The following is a 19,956-nucleotide window of genomic DNA, read 5'->3' as shown; positions in this document are numbered from 1 at the left end:
ATCCACCTGTCGGAGGTAATCTGAGACCAATTATAATGGTGAAACTTTAACTGCCCGGCACATGCCGAAATTGCAGTGGAGTCATGTTTTACATACCAGTTTTTTGTTTCAGTAAATTGCCCACTTGTAGCTGTTGCTGTAGGTTTATGGTGGGAAAACTTCCCACTATCATTTCTCCCGCCTCGGCGGTTGCCACTTGGGTAGTAGGATTGCGTATACCGCGGTTGAGTTCTGTTTCCAGAGGTACGCCCTGTCGTGAAACCCTGGCAAAATCCACGGGTTCTTTGGAGTAAGGCTCAAACCGACGGTTTTGAGTACTTCTGTTATTTTCTTAATAAGTCTGACTCAGCTATCTACCGGCTTTAAAAGCCTCGGCAACCTGTTTCATTGATGAATTTAGATCTTGTCTGAATAGTTTATCAGACACAGGTGTGCTCCTTGAGCACAAGCCCTTATACATAGGGTTAAGGCAGGGTTTCAAATCATCCCGTCGCTTCCACGTCTTTGGAGCGGGCCGATGCAGGAATAGTGCCCACAAGTCTGCGTCCACTCTGGGGGCAGATACAGCCGGCGCATTAGCCGGTGTCGCATATTTTTCTGCGATCTTTGTATATATCTCCTTTTTGATCGGTAGTGTTACCGCTTTGGTTGCTCTATCGGCCAAATTTGAGAAAATTTCTGCGCCTTTGGCTTCAGAAGTCTCATAAATGTCTTCGCAAGACAATAAATCAAAATCTTCCTCCTGTTTGGAAGGAGAACTGGCTGCCACGTTACTGGTCAGCTCGAAAATTTGGTTTGGGTCATAACAGTTACCCTGTTGTCCAACGAAATCATCATGAAACATATTGTCGACTGGGATTGCAGACGACTGTTGGTTTTTTACCATGTTCGTCAGCATGTTTTGCATGCTGGCAATGGAGAGGGAAAGCTTATGTATTCCCGTTGAGTTTGCCTGAAGCTTCGCTTCTAAGCTTACATTTGGTGTAATATCTTCATCACCAGCGGCTTGGCCGCATTGAAACTCAGACTCAATGTCTGACGGGAGCTCTAAATCAATTGAATTTTCCATTTCGATGTCCGCAGTGCTGTTACACACGAAGAAAAGATGGCTCAGGACTTGTGTCCGGGCCTTTATATACGGGCATCGCCCCATGGACTTATTTGAATAACAATACAACCTTTGAATGTATTGTGTGATCCGCATGCCATCACGTAGGAAGGAATGCAATCCCTCTGAAGACTTGTACGAATGTTATGAAATAGAATCACCTTTTTACAATAACAGTCAATCGAGGGGCAAGAAATCAAATCTGACAATATTAATTCGAGGGAAAGGAAGTCGCAGGTTTATCATGAAAGGTCCAGTGTTTCTCCTATTGGGATTGACTGCATGTTTTGGTGAGTTTTAATTTGTATTTTTCATTTTCTTTTGCAAGTTACAACTATCGGTTGCTGCAACGACCGTTTACTAGCGGTGGTAAATAAGGAAATGAAATGGTAGCGACGAGGTCTTGAACTGCCGTTTAAAACCCGCCGTGCGATAAAGGCATCAGTATCTGACAAAAAAATGTCATTCAAGGTCAAGGGTGCCTGTTCGCAAAGTCAGAGTCAAAAGTTTAAAATTGTCGTTTGAAGAGGTGAGTTTTGAGCAGTGGTTTGAAGATGAATTGTTTTTATGTCTAGGCCCATACAGGGTCAGGTGGTAATGAGTTCCATGGACGAGGTGCAATGTTAAAGAAAGCTCTGTCTCTATAGCAAGCGATGATCAATAATTATGTTCGTCTATATTTCCACGGTAGACGAGCGTATAATGTGACTTCTACCCGCAGTAAAAAAAAAAAGTACCATAAAAATAGATAGAGTTTTTGTGACATTTTGCTTTCGCAGCAATAAATCAATATCCACAGTGAGTGGGTGATACAGAGTTGAATTAGGACGGTTGCTTTCAAAGCTAACCGACCACCTTCTTCGGCTTCAAGGTTTCGTTTATTGAAATATGGACGCTCTCCACTGACGTCAATCCAGCCGCCATTTTGGTAAACCGAAAAAAGAAACGGCAATGAGCCACCTTTCTTGTGCCCTTATAACTTAAAACAATTCAATTAGTCGATAATGTAGCATAGTTAAAGCACGAGATTTCACGAAAACAAATTCATGATGACCTGTATAATAATGATCTGCATTTGAACTGATTTTAATTCTGCAGTCAATAGCACGTAACACAAATAGTACCACATAGTCACCTAAAGATAGTTCTGAGTACTGAGTAAAACAGTGTCACGAAAATACGTTCTATTCTACATGTTGCTAAAATAATTTGTTTCCTCATAACCGAGACGATTTTTTTTTCCGTGATTTGTTTTACTCATCTTCAAAATTGTGTGAGTTTAGTATAAATCGTTTGACATTGTGTTTTGTGTCATACAAAAAGTATCCAGACCCTTAAAGGCCGTGGACACTATTGGTTATACTCAAAATAATTATTAGCATAAAACCTTACTTGGTGACGAGTAATGGGGAGAAGTTGGTGGTATAAAACATTGTGAGAAACGGCTCCCTCTGAAGTGCCATAGTTTACGAGAAAGAAGTAGTTTTCCACAAATTTGATTTCGGGACCTCAGGTTTACAACTTGAGGTCTCGAAATCAACCATCTAAACGCACACAACTTCGTGTGACAAAGGTATTTTTTCTGTACTTATTATCTCGCAACTTCGACGACCAATTGAGCTCAAATTGTCACAGGTTTGTTACTTTATGCATAATGTTAAGATACACCAAGTGAGAAGACTGGTATTTGACAATTACCAATAGTGTCCACTGTCTTTAATGCGAAGGGCAAATTGTCTAAATGAGTCTGACTGCACAAGTTTACAGCGTTAAGGCCGGTTTATAGTCGGGAAATCTTGCGCGCAATCCTAAGATTGAGGCCTATAAACCGTGCCTTTAATGATCGCGCGTCAATATTTCCGACGCCCGAACCATCGCGCGACCGACTATAACTCGGCCTTTAAAAGAGGGCCGCCTTTTAGACAAAACAAGGGCGGTTGTTAGTCGCGCTTAAATACTAACTATTTACATAAAAAGTCCAAAAGCTTTCGTAGCAATAACTAGCCTACACTTCAATGTATCCCGCTGCCAAAACATAGGATTCGAACTGCCTCTAGCTACCGGGCAATTTCGGTAGTCTAGTTGGTAAGACACTGTTCTAGAATTGGAAGGGTCGTGGGTTCGAATCCCACCCGAGTAATATGCCCATGATATTTATTTCACAGGACTCGGGAAAGTACTGAGTATATAGTGCTAACACACATCGGTGTATGGGTAAAATAAAAATTAATATTCTTTATCCCCGATGCAAATTTAAAATCTATTATACACTTCATCAACAGATGCATTGAATTAAAGGTAAAAGTATAGGTAATGTTTTATATTAATATACACAAGAAGTAACCAGTGACTGAATACAAAGGGTGTAGGTTGTTACAGAACATATAGTGGTACAGGAAACCACGGCCCCTTATGATCAGGGCCCAATTTCATGGCTCTGCTTACCGTAAGCACAGAATCGGCGCTTACGGAAGCAGGGAATTCTGTGCTTACGGCAGACGTATTTCACGGATTCGCGGCGAATTTTGGCTTCTGCGCGTGCGTAGTTCGGTATCTATGGTAAACAATTCAGCCAACGCGCCAGAAAATATTGCGCGGCAACTCAGTAACAAATCGAATAAAAACCATACACACTACATGACATAGAACTGGACCTATTGTGTATTTTTGTTTACCCTTCTTCATTTTTTGGGGGGTCAATCGAGGGGCAAGGAATCAAATCTGACAATTTATTAATTCGGGGGGAAAGGAAGTCGCAGGTTTATCATGAAAGGTCCGGTGTTTCTGCTCACAAAAAATCTATATATTTTTATGGTACTTTTTTTTTTACTGCGGGTAGAAGTCACGTTATACGCTCGTCGTCTACCGTGGAAATATAGACGAACATATTGATCATCGCTTGCTATAGAGACAGAGCTTTCTTTACCATTGCACCTCGTCCATGGAACTCATTACCACGCGTTCCACTCCGTAGTTTTTCTTTTGTTCGATTTGTCACGCAAAGGAACGCGTCGCGACGCGGTCGTTCCCGTGACATAATTTATCCATGGTCCCTTATACACTTCATCAACAGATGCATTGAATTAAAGGTAAAAGTATAGGTAATGTTTTATATTAATATACACAAGAAGTAACCAGTGACTGAATACAAAGGGTGTAGGTTGTTACAGAACATATAGTGGGACAGGAAACCACGGCCCCTTATGATCAGGGCCCAATTTCATGGCTCTGCTTACCGTAAGCACAGAATCGGCGCTTACGGAAGCAGGGAATTCTGTGCTTACGGCAGACGTATTTCACGGATTCGCGGCGAATTTTGGCTTCTGCGCGTGCGTAGTTCGGTATCTATGGTAAACAATTCAGCCAACGCGCCAGAAAATATTGCGCGGCAACTCAGTAACAAATCGAATAAAAACCATACACACTACATGACATAGAACTGGACCTATTGTGTATTTTTGTTTACCCTTCTTCATTTTTTGGGGGGTCAATCGAGGGGCAAGGAATCAAATCTGACAATTTATTAATTCGGGGGGAAAGGAAGTCGCAGGTTTATCATGAAAGGTCCGGTGTTTCTGCTCTTGGGGTTGACTGCCTGTTTTGGTGAGTTTTAATTTTTTTGGTGAGTTTTTTTTTCTCTGCAAATTACAACTATCGGTTGCTGCAACGACCGTTTACAAGCGATGGTAAATAAGGGAATGAAATGGTAGCGACGAGTTCTTAAACTGCCGTTTTAAACCCGCCGTGCGATAAAGGCATCAGTATCTGACAAAAAAATGTCATTCAAGGTCAAGGGTGCCTGTTCGCAAAGTCAAAGTCAAAAGTTTAAAATTGTCGTTTGAAGAGGTGAGTTTTGAGCAGTGGTTTGAAGATGAATTGTTTTTATGTCTAGGCCCATACAGGGTCAGGTGGTAATGAGTTCCATGGACGAGGTGCAATGGTAAAGAAAGCTCTGTCTCTATAGCAAGCGATGATCAATATGTTCGTCTATATTTCCACGGTAGACGAGCGTATAACGTGACTTCTACCCGCAGTAAAAACAAAAAGTACCATTAAAATAGATAGATTTTTTGTGACATTTTGCTTTCGCAGCATTAAATCAATATCCACAGTGAGTGGGTGGTACTGAGTTGAATGAGGACGGTTGCTTTCAAAGCTAACCGACCATCTTCTTCGGCTTCAAGGTTTCGTTTATTGAAATATGGACGCTCTCCACTGACGTCAATCCAGCCGCCATTTTGGTAAACCGAAAAAAGAAACGGCAATGAGCCACCTTTCTTGTGCCCTTGTAACTTAAAACAATTCAATTAGTCGATAATGTAGCATAGTTAAAGCACGAGATTTCACGAAAACAAATTCATGATGACCTGTATAATAATGATCTGCATTTGAACTGATTTTAATTCTGCAGTGAATAGCACATAACACAAATAGTACCACACAGTCACCTAAAGATAGTTCTGAGTACTGAGTAAAACAGTGTCACGAAAATACGTTCTATTCTAAATGTTGCTAAAATAATTTGTTTCCTCATAACCGAGACGATTTTTTTTTTTCGTGATTTGTTTTACTCATCTTCAAAATTGTGTGAGTTTAATATAAATCGTTTGACATTGTGTTTTGTGTGATACAAAAAGTACCCAGACCCTTAAAGGCCGTGGACACTATTGGTTATACTCAAAATAATTATAAGCATAAAACCTTACTTGGTGACGAGTAATGGGGAGAAGTTGGTGGTATAAAACATTGTGAGAAACGGCTCCCTCTGAAGTGCCATAGTTTACGAGAAAGAAGTAGTTTTCCACGAATTTGATTTCGGGACCTCAGGTTTACAACTTGAGGTCTCGAAATCAACCATCTAAACGCACACAACTTCGTGTGACAAGGGTATTTTTTCTGTACTTATTATCTCGCAACTTCGACGACCAATTGAGCTAAAATTGTCACAGGTTTGCTACTTTATGCATAATGTTAAGATACACCAAGTGAGAAGACTGGTATTTGACAATTACCAATAGTGTCCACTGTCTTTAATGCGAAGGGCAAATTGTCTAAATGAGTCTGACTGCACAAGTTTACAGCGTTAAGGCCGGTTTATAGTCGGTCGCGCGATGGTCGCGCGACGGGAAATCTTGCGCGCAATCCTAAGATTGAGGCCTATAAACCGTGCCTTTAATGATCGCGCGTCAATATTTCCGACGCCCGAACCATCGCGCGACCGACTATAACTCGGCCTTTAAAAGAGGGCCGCCTTTTAGACAAAACAAGGGCGGTTGTTAGTCGCGCTTAAATACTAACTATTTACATAAAAAGTCCAAAAGCTTTCGTAGCAATAACTAGCCTACACTTCAATGTATCCCGCTGCCAAAACATAGGATTCGAACTGCCTCTAGCTACCGGGCAATTTCGGTAGTCTAGTTGGTAAGACACTGTTCTAGAATTGGAAGGGTCGTGGGTTCGAATCCCACCCGAGTAATATGCCCATGATATTTATTTCACAGGACTCGGGAAAGTACTGAGTATATAGTGCTAACACACATCGGTGTATGGGTAAAATAAAAATTAATATTCTTTATCCCCACATGCAAATTTAAAATCTATTATACACTTCATCAACAGATGCATTGAATTAAAGGTAAAAGTATAGGTAATGTTTTATATTAATATACACAAGAAGTAACCAGTGACTGAATACAAAGGGTGTAGGTTGTTACAGAACATATAGTGGGACAGGAAACCACGGCCCCTTATGATCAGGGCCCAATTTCATGGCTCTGCTTACCGTAAGCACAGAATCGGCGCTTACGGAAGCAGGGAATGCTGTGCTTACGGCAGACGTATTTCACGGATTCGCGGCGAATTTTGGCTTCTGCGCGTGCGTACTCCCCGTTACTAGGCATTCTAGACTTACAAGGCTAGCGCAGAAATTCGGCGCTTGCACGTAAGCGGGGAATCGTAATCGAAATCGCAGAAGCAGTAAGCAGAGCCATGAAATGGGGCCCAGTATAGGCCTATATATACTCAGTACTTTCCAGAATTCTGAGAATTTAATCAAAAGCATAACTCGGGTGGGGTTCGTACCCACGACATTTGCAACCAGAGGCAGTGTCTTACCAAACCGAGATTGCCCGGTAGCTGTAGAGGCAGTTCGAACCCTCTAAGTTTTAGCAGCAGATGCCACAAAAAAATGTTACATTATCCTAATTTAAATTCCCTTAAATAGTTGGAGTTGATGGGATCCGTTGCTACAAATGTGACTATTCCAATGCCGTTCCTAGCTACAATTCATACTGTGGGGATAATTTCGATGCGGACGATGCCGTAGTCTCTATTGTGACATGTGAAGGAGATTGCTATGTAAGTACAGGCCAAATATGTTCAGCTGTTGTTTAAAGACACTGGACACTTGGTAATTGTCAATCACCAGTATTCTCGCTCTTAACATAATAATATGCACAAAATAACAAACCTGTGAAAGTTTGAACTTATTGGTCGTTGAGGTTGCGAGAAGTTTTTTATTTTTAAATTTTGGGGTTATATTACAGCAACTTGTCTATGTGCGTTTAAACCTTAGCAAATTTGTCTGCTACAGTAAGTACGAAAATTTGCTTACCGTTAAGCAGCGCTATGAAAATGGGACCCCGTAGCTCTTTTTGAAATCGAGCCAAAGAACAACGGCAAAAAAGGAAACACCTTTTCATTTGTAAAAATTTAGGGCCTATGCCTGTGAAGAGCCAAAATAATAATCGTTTTTGTTTATTTTCAAAATGTTTAATAAATTGTTGTGTATTTGTTTGTCTGTTTATTTGTTTGTTTTTGACAGAAAAGTAGAGGTGAAATCTTTAATGTTTACGGCTTGGATCGTGGTTGCCGTGAGAATTCAACCCTTGACGGATGCGCAAACGCATGCGGTAGCTATGAGAACACGTCCGGGTGCGAGCACTGCTGTGACACGGACCTCTGCAACGCTGCATCCACGCTGACCTTTCACCTCGCAACGTCTGGCGCCATGATGCTCTTTTCTTTGATCTTGTAAAAAAATAAATGTCGTTAAGTCATTGAACAAATTGAACAACATCAGACTATACACTGTTAAAACTGTGAGTGTAAAATAAAAATATGCTGTGACTTTTTCAACATGTTGAAATGGTTAACTTATGGTTAACAATTAATGACACAACAATTCAAATCAATGGTGAACGCAAAACAAGATGGCCGCTTAATTTACTTGCAAACCTGTGTCTGTTACACCTAAGCAATTTTGTTCTGCTACAGTAAGCACGAAAATGTGTTTACCGTTAAGCAGCTCTATGAAATTTTGCCCTGCTCACGTGGTATGTAGCATTCAAACACACACACAAGAATCTAAACATGTTTTAGGTTATATGACATAATGAAAAAGTGGGTTAAACATGCTTCGAAATTTGTTGAAAACCTCAACACTGTTTTTTTTTTTTTAGATTGAGTGCTTCCCATTTTCGAAGAAACTTTTGAACTCTTAAATTTGCAAACACAATATTAGGTCTTTGTTTGGTTTTAACCAAACCTTCGCATCTGCTCTCAACTTTAAGTACAGATTGTTCGATAATGCATGTGGCTCTTAAAGGCCACTGTAATTTTGTTTAAGATTTCTTTAGAAATCATGCAACAGAGAGTTTTCATGCAAGTTAAAAAAGACACAGGCTGAAATAAAGTTACGTATACTGTGTAGGTCCTATGAATTTATTTTTGTTTTTGTTTTGTTCTAGTGAATCATAATTTTTTCCCAACACTTTAAAAACTCTCTGGTCAGAGATTGACCCAAATTCCGGGACCGGTAGGGCAAGAGTCAAGACCAAGCTCCCTGCTGAAGAATCCCAGTTTAGATCACAATTTTGACCCGAAATGGGTCAGGCACCGTGTGACCAGAATCAGGGTCAAGTCTGAACCAGGAGTTTTTAGAGTAAAGGCTCGGTCACACGGGCCACGAGAACGAAAACGAGAACGAGAAAATGCACGCCCTCGATTGGTTGAAATGCTCCGCACAGAATACGCCCTTCACTCGGCCCCAGCGGCCAGTCTATCCAGGACCGCTGGGATGGGCTAATCAGCTTGCACAGATTCTTGTTCAGGAAGTACGTCATGTATGCAGTGCATATGGAGTGCGTTTTGGCGACCCCAACCAAAAACTGTTTTGGTTGTTGGTCGTTTGTTCTGCTGTTCAGACTGAACGATAACCGAGTTGTGAGTTTGGTTACTGTTTTGGTTATGACGTCAGAAACCATTATTGGTTACAGCCGCCAAAACGCAGCCATCAAAGAGTGACGTTTAGCGCACAGGCCTAACTGCGTCGCCATTTTGAATTACTTTAGTTGCGGGAAACTATTTTAATAAATTCGACGTTTGTCACCGATAAGTTTTATTGTCGCACTTTTCGTGCGAAAATCAAATGAGTTCGACACGGCAAAAGAGCGACGATTAGCGCAGGATTGTTCGTTCAAAGAACATTAATGACTAGATTTTTAGCAGCATCAACTGTCAAAATTTGTTCCAAGAAAAGGTCATTAATACAGTCAATCGGTTGACCGTACACTGTTAATTGTTCCTCCCTCCAGGTGCATTGTTTGGGTTTTATATTACCACAAAGATTTTTCTTTTGAAATGATACATTCGGTCGGCTGCTCAGATCGTTCTGGCAATCGTTTTGGTTCATACTTCGTCAAGATGGTGTGGGGGTCGTGCGAGAGTGTCAGGTTATCCTTTTATTTTTTTCATTACGTGTTTTTGCACTGTAAATTTAATGTATTTTTATCTTTTTATCTTCTCCATTTTTTGAGGTTTTGAGGAAATAAATAAATTAAGTATAGGCCTTCATAGTCAAACTTTTAAGTCACCATGGCCGACATTATATCTTTTCATGTGGCATGTATATAATGATCTTCATTGACTCCTCACAGCTCCCCCATGTAAAATGGTTGGGTCTGGGGGGGGGGTCTGTTGTGCAATTCAGCTTGAAATCACCATGGAAACTTAAACGTTTCCCTCAAAAGCGGGGGCGTGGGCTTTAAGCCAGAGTTGTGAGTTGCGATATGGACCAGTTTTCTTATCACCAGTTTCCAGTCACGTGGTTGCTGGACGCTATTTCGGTCCAAAGTGCAGCACAAACCAATGACTTTGTGCAGTCTAGTCTGGCACCCAAGCTGTCAACATTTTCGCAGTATTACACGGCTCAGATATAAGCCAACAGCGCACTCGATGTTTCCTCACTGAGCTTTCTGACCAACCTCGACTGCACCAGAGCCAAACTGAGTTCCGCTCTCTGATGATTCCATGCAATGGTTTGTTGAAAAGGCAACAACCACTGAGGAAAAACAGACCCAGAGATATCGGTTGAGCTTTACAAGATTTAAATACAGTAGTGAGGTGGTTGTGAGTTGCCGTTTAAAGCCACTGATTGGGAGCAAATATTATTGTTGATAATTTAATTGCTAATTAACGACAACCCATTCATAAAGACTGTTGAAATAATGGGAGGATTGTGTGTGCCTTCTGTTTTGTTGCTTCTCTTCACTATTGGTATGAGTTCTGCTCATTCGTGTAAGCCTCATCAGATGGTGTGTCCATTCGGATGGGAGTCATGGGGCGGCTCTTGCTACAAACTTCTTAAAGGAAGACTGAATTGGCATGAAGGGAGATTGAAATGTCGGGAGTTGGGAGGGGAGATGGTTGCGCCTTCATCGCCGGAGGAAAATAACTATATAGTGAACAAAACTACCGATCGATTGTGGATTAATTGCAATGATTTGAGATTGAAGGGCAGTGGGACTGCACCCCAGCAGACAACGGCGGGTATATGAACTGGAATTCGCCGTCTGAGCCAAACGGCCGCACTAGGGAAAACTGTGCTGAGCTTGTACCCTCATGGAGCGGAAAATGGAATGATGATCCATGCTCAAAAATTGTTCACGTTATCTGCAAAGGCGAGGAAGTCAAGTTAAAGCAATGGCGCCTGCTTGAGTCGTGTCTGATCGGCCACACCTTACGAGAGATACAGACCAGCAACGTCCGTGCCTGCGCCACTGAATGCCACTACGACCCCAGATGTCGCTCCTTCAACGTGCAGCATTTTGGGAGTGGGGAGCGAATTTGCCAACTCAACAGTCGCACCCGCTACGAGGCCGACCACACCCAGTTTGTGAAGTCCAAGCAACCTTTCACATGTATTTACGGAGAGAGATAATTTCAACCAACACTGTTTAATCATCAACAGAACATGACGCTCAAGTGCCAGAAGCAGCCTATCGTGGACATTTTAACTGAAAGATTCATTGTACAACATTTTGAGACCAATTCAAGAACTGACTACGCGGTTGTGCTTACGATCATTTAGTAGTAGCCAATTTTCTATACCATCCGCCCAGGTATTTGTTTCAAAGCAGGACAGTTCTTTTCAGAACTGGGAAGTCTCCCGAGCATCCGATAAATCCGCTTCGCGGATAGTATAATAAAGAAAGACAGTTCTCTAAAGAACGAACTCTACCTGGCAAATAGATACACACATGGTGTTACCGCAAACCAAATAATTATTTTATTGAAAATTAGTCACATAATACATAAACTTAATAAACATAAATGTTACTATCCATTTGCCAAGATTGTTCTTAAAATTTGAAATACCCTGTTCATCTAGCAAAGAGGTGAAACTATAAGGGTTGGGATGACGTTGGCTTTTTGAAGCAAAATTTTACTGAATGACATGAAGCGATACATCCTCATTTTGTGAGAAGCGCGAGAGTTGTTCTTTGAACTTGCGCTATACGCAATCGGGGCGGGGAATTAGAGTTGAATTTACCAATTCCCAAGGTCAGCCTATTGACCCCTTGCTCGACGCACCCTGTCCTTTTTGGGAGTCAAAATTTACACAGAAGAATTGGAGACTTTTGAACGCTAGGCGACAGCCAACCTCGTTCCCAGGGGTGATCGATCCCACCGCGCCATTTTTCACCAGCACGCCTTGCTCGATCATAACCCCTAGGGACTTTCTTAAACCACGGCTTGGGCTCCGGCTCATGTTTTTATCAAGGAAGAAATTTCATGCTGAGCAAATTTTTGTGCTTAGCAGCTCTATGAAATTGGGCCCTGCTGTGTAGCCGGAGATTCCGCCCAGATAGCGATTCGCTCGGCCCCAGCAGCCAAGTTAATCCGATTATAGACCGCCGGGATAGGCTAATATGCTTGCACAGATTTTTGCCCAGGGAGTACGTCATGAGTGCAATGTATTTCTTTGGTGCAGTGTGAATGTTATGCACGATGGGACTGAGCATTAACCAATGAGCGTGCTTAATACGTTTGCCCATCCCAGCGCCTTTGGTTAAAGACAATGGACACTATTGGAATTATTTTATTGTCAAAGACCAGTCCTCTCACTTGGTGTATCTCAACACATGCATAAAATAACAAGCCTGTGCAAATTTGAGCTCAATTGGTCGTCGAAGTTGCGAGATAATAAGTACAGAAAAAACACCCTTGTCACGCGAAGTTTTGTGCTTTCAGACGCTTGATTTCGAGACCTCAAAATCTAATTTTCTCGAAATCAAGTATGTGGAAAATTGCTTCTTTCTCGAAAACTATTCCACTTCAGAGGGAGCCGTTTGTAGCTCACAATGTTGTATGCCATCAACAGCTGTCCATTGCTTGTTACCAAGTAAGTTTTTATGCTAATAATTATTTTGAGTAATTACCAATAGTGTCCACTGCCTTTAAGGCATGGCGCTGGGGCCGAGCAAACAGAACGAACTGTGTACACATTTCTTCTGATAGCGCCCTCTTTTGAAACATCCTCCTCCAGCCCATTACCCAACGGAGAACAGAATCTCCATCAGCCGACCGAACTCCCTAGGACAACGCAAATTGCCCTAATACCCCCTTTTTAGTTCAGAAGCAGGCTTCAACAATATGAGCAAACTATTTTCATCCATTAAAAAGAAAAGGTGGAGCCCCCCCCCCCCACCCCGCCCCCAAATATCCGAAGACTGGGTGTCCGGGAAGACGGCCAATAGGCTGAACTGGACAACCGGTAAATTCGAATACTAGTAAATTGCAACCCCCCCCCCCCCCCCCCATCCTCGTGATAGAAGTGGCACAGACAACCCACGCTTCTTCCAAAGCGATGATTATTATTTCACGTCGTCAGCTCAATTCTTTGCCTAAAAAAACCATCCCGGGCCCTTTGCTTCAACCCTTTGCAGGGGTGGATTTCACAAAGTTAAGACTAGTCTTATCCTAACTTAAAACTAGCATTGAGTTTTTAATACTATATCCTGGGACTGGTCCTGAATAAGGGCTAGTCCTAACTCTGTGTGAAACCAACCACAGGGTGTTTGAAGTTCAAAAACAACAGCGTCTATCTGTCGACTGTGAACGGGTTTTGTTGGTAAATAATCTTCTCTATTTTTGTGTGTGAATTGTACTTGACAGTGGATTGGTAATGAAATGTTTTTATAATGTGATTTATTTTCTCTCGGAATCATTTAATGGTTTCCTAGTCATTCGTTAAGAAAACAACTGCGGTCCTTTGTTTAGAAAGAAGAGTTTGATAGTTGTCCCCTCACACATTCCGTGTCAAAAGTCCCTCTCGGAGATTCCGTCACGATAGCTGATTTAATATATATTATTGACTTAATGAAATATAAATGTTCGTGAATTTTCTGTTTGCGAATAAAATGAAAGATTTGATTGCCTTTCACTCAACGTTTCGAACTGAATATTGTATATTGTACTACTTTACTAAAATCTAAAATACAGCAACATTTAACTCAAATTATGAAGAAATCCCAATTTTGGGCTGTACATTTCTGAGAAACAAAAAGTCAACGATCGGCTGAGTGTTCTGTCACTTGAGCGTCATTTGTTTCTTGTTGGTGATTATTATTGTTGATTGAAATTATCTCTCTCCGTAAATACACGTGACATGTTTCTTGGACTTCACAAACTGGGTGTGGTCGGCCTCGTAGCGGGTGCCATTGTTGAGTTGGCAAATTCGCTCCCCTGTCCCAAAATGCTGTACGTTGAAGGAACGACATCTGGGGTCGTAGTCACACACGGTGGTGCAGGCACGGACGTTGCTGGTCGGTATCTCTCTTAAGGTGTGGCCGGTCAGACACGACGCAAGCAGGCGCCATTGCTTCAATTTGGCCGGTGTAACCATCTTGACTTTGCAGATTACTTGAAATTCAAATGAGCATACATGATCATTCCATGATCCGTTACCCCATGGGGATAAGGTTTCAAGCTCAGCGCAGTTTTCTATAGTTTCGCCGTTTGGCTCTTCTTTGTTCCAGTTCATGTACCCGCCGTTGTCGGGAGTGCAGTCCCACTGCCCTTCAATCTCCAGATCATTGCAATTAATCCACATACCATTTTCGAGTTTACTAAGCAAATAGTTTGTTTCCTCCGATGATGAAGGCACAACCATCTCCGCTCCCATCTCCTGACATTTCAGTCTCCCCTCATGCCAAGTCATTAGCGCTTCAAGAAGTTTGTAGCAAGAGCCGCCCATGACTCCCAGTCCGATGGACACAACATCTGATGAGGCTTACACGAATGAGCAGAACTCATACCAATGGTGAAGAGAACCAACAAAACAGAAGGCAAATAAAATCCTCCCATTATTTCAAGAAAGCCAACGGTCTTTAAGATTCTCACCCGGGTTGTGGATTAAAACACCAATCGTAACTTCACGATTTAACAACAACTTTATTAGCCCAATCAACGACTTTGAACGGCAGCTCACAACCATTTCAATACTTGTACGTATCTTAATCTTCTGTATCTTAATATTGTAAGTTTAAACGATCTCTTGATCTGTTCTTCCTCGGTGGTTGTTTCTTCTTCAGCAAACCATTGCATGAAATCATCAGAGAGTGGAACTCGGGTTGGCTCTGGTGTTGTCGAGGTTGGTCAGAAAGCTCATTGAGGAATATCGTGTGTGCCAACGGCTTAAAATACGCAACTTGTTTTGGAGGGAATTCGAAACGTACAAGTTTCCAAGGTGATTTTAAGATCAATAACTGATGGCAACGAGCCAAACAAGGAGGGAGGAAACGTTTAAGCGAGGATACGAGTCTAATTCCCACAACCAATAATTAAACACGCTGGTTTAGTGAAGCTTTGAGAAATTAATGAAAATACTTGTTACAACAGGCACGTTTTGCCAAGGTGACCTAATTTAATTGACCACTTACTCACTTAATATAAACAATTAATTAAAGCCTGTCTTCGGGAATACAAAACCAATTAATTTACTCTTTGGGAAGTAGGGCAATTAAAAGTTTACTGCTACGATCATTATCGGCCAAGGTGATCCCCGTAGGGGTTGTTCTAAAAACCCCTCGACCCCCTCGACCCCCACCCCACGACCCACGACTCTCCGACGTCCGCCCCGTGTTCGAAGAATGTCCCAATTCCAAATTCATAAAATGTCGCTTTACGGTCGAGTAAGAATTAAGTCCCTGATTTAGAATTCACAGTGTGTGATCCGCGACGCACAATTTGGTGCGACGCAACTTCCTTCCACGACTAGGCTTGACCTCAAGTCTGAGCCTGCGGTTATATTTATCTGCATCAGCCACACAGAATTGGGAGTATTTACTCCCCGCTTCCGCACGACAAGTGCACACCGATTGGGGACTCCAAACACGTCCGTGTGGCCATTCGGTCGGTCGGGTAGTCTTGGTTCCAAGACCATTGGTGTTGCGCGGTCACACACAACCAACGTTCCGATTTTGCACGGCAAAAACTGTACACGCTTGTAATGAACGAACGCTAGCGGGCGCTCTGTTTCTCTGATTTAGATCTCACCATTCAATTCTACCTCCATGGTCGGGTCTACAACCTTGAGCTCCGCTTAGAGCAACTAGTAGTACCATAGTACACAGGACGGGAGCGATCGGCCGGAAATGGGTCCGCCTGATCATCACGTAATGAGGTGGCCGTAATCGTACTCGGGCGGTAAACGCAGGTTTCCAGTTGGGATAATAATCTCGGATCGGCCAAGAGACACGCGTGGAAATGCCGCGGTTTTTTATCTGTACATCATAATTGCCACAGGCCCGATCTCGGCAGCCAATCACGCGAAGTTTGCTTCGTGCATACTACGTGTCTCGTACGCTGTGTTGTTGTGATGTGCGAGGCATGGTAGTCGATGTCAGCATACAAAATATTGTGTGCGTGATTGGCTGCGGTTGTGAACTGTGGCAATTTCGGTGTACAGAAAAAAAACCGCACAAAAGTCGATGGTCGAGGGGGTCGTGGGTCGTGGGTCGTGGGGGTCGAGGGGGTCGAGGGGGTTTTAGAACAACCCCTGCCGTAGTGGCACACCGTGGCGCAGGCACGGACGCCTGCTGGCCGGTATCGTAAGGTGTGGCCAGTCAGACCATGGTCAGACACGATGCAAGCAGGCGCCATTGCTTCAACTTAGCCTGCGTTGCGACCTTGCCCTTGCAGATAACTCGAAATGTATTTGAGCTTGCTTCATCGTTCAATTTACCCCGGCCCCATGTGGATACAAGCGCAGCAAAGTTTGTCTCAGTGTATTGGTACCAGTTCAACACCAGTCGCTCACATTCTCTCTAGCGTGCTTTCGCAAGACGACGGTAGGCACACAGGACGGGAGGTAGCAGGGTAGTCCGTATGCCCTCGCCGCAGTGCTCCCGTCTTGTATGTTGTGAACCGCCCGGTGACATAGAATTGACTCAAGTCCTGCTCCCGTGGGGGTCCTTTTATGTCCAGTCCCATCACCCATATGGGGGAACTGCATCACCTAAACATCAGACATCTTTTGCGTGGCTTGCATCCCCCAGGCTTTGACTGGCCATTATCGGGACCACAATAGCTATATGCTGACGTCGGATATGGTTAAGGACCTTTCACACGAGACAGGGGCTTGTTACAAGTCTATCATAAGGCTCCCTCACCATACAACGTGTACAAACGACATCACTCCGTTGGCGTTCAGACCGCACGTTGTTTCACCAAAATAGCGTTCCCATTATTTGCATGACGGAGACTTCTTCAGTTTGACGCATGCGTCGATCGATTTTCCTGCTCCCTTACACTGATATCTATTATAACCAGTAATCCCTTATAAAAGCTTATTTTTTCCCCAGGAGAGATGAGTTCACTTAGCATAAATGGGCGTGTTGTACCTTCTTTCTCACATAATGGGCGCAACCAACCAAGCCTGTCAAGAGTACCATCTACTTGTATATTGCATACATGTCAGTATGTACTGTGTCTCCATTCCAGCTCCATGCGTTAACATGCAGCCTACATTCCGTCTTAGGTCTTTGTTCAATATACTTGACTGTACCTATGTTCGTTTGGTAACGGCGCATTGCGTGTATCTCTTCAGATTATGCGGTCTTTAATTGGGTTGAAATGGTATCAATGGGATACTTTCTGGGACGATAGGTGGCAGCAGACTTACCGGGTAAAGCCGTTGTTCTCATAATTATGCGCATGCTCAGAACTACGTCAACAATGGAAATTTACCCGGTAAGTCTGCTGCCACCTAGCGTTAGAAAGTCTCCCATTACTGCTAATCGTTATTCATAATTATAAGCTATTTATAGATTGCCACGGGGCACGGTGTCGCTTACCACTTATTGCAGTTATTCATAAACTGTTCAGAAACTGACAAAGTTGTGTTGATGTTTGTTTTATTTGTACTTAGTAATATTATTGTTTGTTACAGATAAATATTGTCCAGTAAGAGGTTTCATTTTTACATTGCCTAACATTATTTACCCATCAGAGCAGAGTCTTTCTCAAGGCTTAAGTCAAAGTTTTGTGACTCGACTCACCTAATTAACATTACATTGCAAGCAGAGCACGGTTTGCTGAGTGATATGCTGCTTAAAAATATGAATGTTACGTTTTATTTGTGAATTTGCCGTGGCAAATGCGAAAGGATCATCTGTAAAAATGCGTGCGTAAAAGAAACGTCATTTAAAAATTAAATACGAAAATCCCCCATCGTTGAGTGAAAGGCTTGCATTATAAATACCTTGACCAATAATTTTTGTTGCAAACACTGTTAAAGGATCTACATTCTCAGTTGCCTGAAATAGAGCACATTGTTGCAACAATTAAACTCCTTCCTCTTTTGTATAGAATCTCAGCTCAATTTAACGCTTCGATGTTTTCTATGGCGAACGGCGCGCAATTAAATAAGTGGTTCTTGTGTTTCCTGGCAACGTTTGCGCGTTATGATTTTGGCATCAAGGTTATGAATTTATACCGAAACAAGGTATCCGTTAAATTAAGCGACCAACCTTTCAGGTCAAACCTACCCCTTTGTGAGAGAACTTGAGAAAAATGTACTGAAATTGTTAGAGGGCTTGTATTGTAGTACAATGTTCACAAAACTCAGTAAAGATTCAAACGAAAAATTGTAGCAAACACAGATTAGCCATATTATCTGACTAGCCCGGGTTTTTGGTATTTTCTTTATCCCCGATGCAAATTTAACGTCTATTGTATGGAATATTTTTGATTTTGTAAGCATGTCATTTTTAGTATCAGGCATACCTTGTGGTACTACTATACCAAACCATAAAAGTGGTGTTTTTAAACAGAAATAAAGATGTAAACAACAGTTCGTACCATGCAAAACAAATGTTAATTTGCTGCAATCTCAGAGTTGCCTCACGTACGGTGACTATGGTAACACTAATTATTCCCATTGTGTAGAAACTTGGCCAAAAGCAACACTTGCATGTTTTCTCTGGCCACCGCGAGGCAGTTTAATCAATATGTATGGTTCTCGTTTAAAGGAAGTGGACACTATTGATAATTACTCAAATTAATTATTGGGATAAAAAACTTACTTGGTAACAAGCAGTGGAGAGCTGTTGATAGTATAAAACATTGGAGAAAACAGCTACCTCTAAAGTAACGTAGTTTTCGAGAAAGAAGTAATTTTTCACGAATTTGATTTCGAGACCTAAGATTGTATTTTGAGTTTCCGAAATCAACCATCTGAAAGCACACAACTTCGTTTGACAAGGGTGTTTTTCTTCTATTATTCCGCAACTTCGAATACCAATTGAGTTCAAATTTTCACAGGTTTGTTATTTTGTGCATAATGTTGAGATACACCAAGTGAGAATACTGGTCTTTGACACTGTCTTTAATCCATGCAACGTTTGCGTAAATTTCACGCCAAGGTTTCTGAAATTATACTGCAAATTTTATCAGTAACCACGTAGGGCAGGCTTACCAGCCACTTTCTGATTTTGTAAAGTTTTGGGCTCTTGTACTCGGGGGCTCTAGTTTAATACCTAATGATCTTTGCTGAAATTCATTTAATTAAACTGCTTACAACCATTTACAATCAACAAAGAAATTGAGTTCACGTAAGTTTCTTTAAGTTGTAAAAATAAGAATGGACTACCCTTCTCCGGTGCTTTTCGCAAAAAGCCCCGTTACGTCATCACTCATGCTACGTCATAAAGTTGCAGCTCCGTTTTGTAATCCACTTTGTTTCAGGATGGAGGTATAACAAAGCAAACTCCCAAAAATGACGTCAGAGTATTGTCATGTTGACGCACGCCGTCAATGGCAGAAGTGTTTTTCACAACCGTGGGGTACCGTTTGGGGCATATTTTATTATGGAAAATTACGAAAAAACAAGTTTTAATGGAATTCCCGTTAAAAAACGATATAGCTCAAGTACATGTTGAAGGCACTGGCCACTATCAAACTGTTTGTTTTCCCTCGTCAAACCATAACACTCGCTTGAACTTGTCCTTCATTCAACCGTGGGCCTATTGTGCAATAATCAGCTTGAAATCACCATGGCAACTTGT

General features: G+C 42.1%; 1 protein-coding gene across 1 annotated transcript; it reads left to right on the top strand.

Annotated features, from left to right (window-relative positions):
* Positions 1 to 946: 946 nt before the first annotated feature.
* On the top strand, positions 947 to 8,813 carry LOC117300963. The gene is made up of 3 exons (XM_033784831.1): positions 947 to 1,398; positions 7,332 to 7,465; positions 7,932 to 8,813. Exons 1-3 carry the CDS (start codon positions 1,185 to 1,187, stop codon positions 8,142 to 8,144), a joined length of 561 nt encoding a protein of 186 aa, XP_033640722.1. The 5' UTR covers positions 947 to 1,184; the 3' UTR covers positions 8,145 to 8,813.
* Positions 8,814 to 19,956: the final 11,143 nt, after the last annotated feature.

Source organism: Asterias rubens, chromosome 16, assembly GCF_902459465.1.
Source record: "Asterias rubens chromosome 16, eAstRub1.3, whole genome shotgun sequence".
NCBI classification, from domain to species: domain Eukaryota; kingdom Metazoa; phylum Echinodermata; class Asteroidea; order Forcipulatida; family Asteriidae; genus Asterias; species Asterias rubens.
The sequence above is the reverse complement of the archived record's forward strand: the minus strand, read 5'-3'. Positions and strand labels throughout refer to the sequence as shown.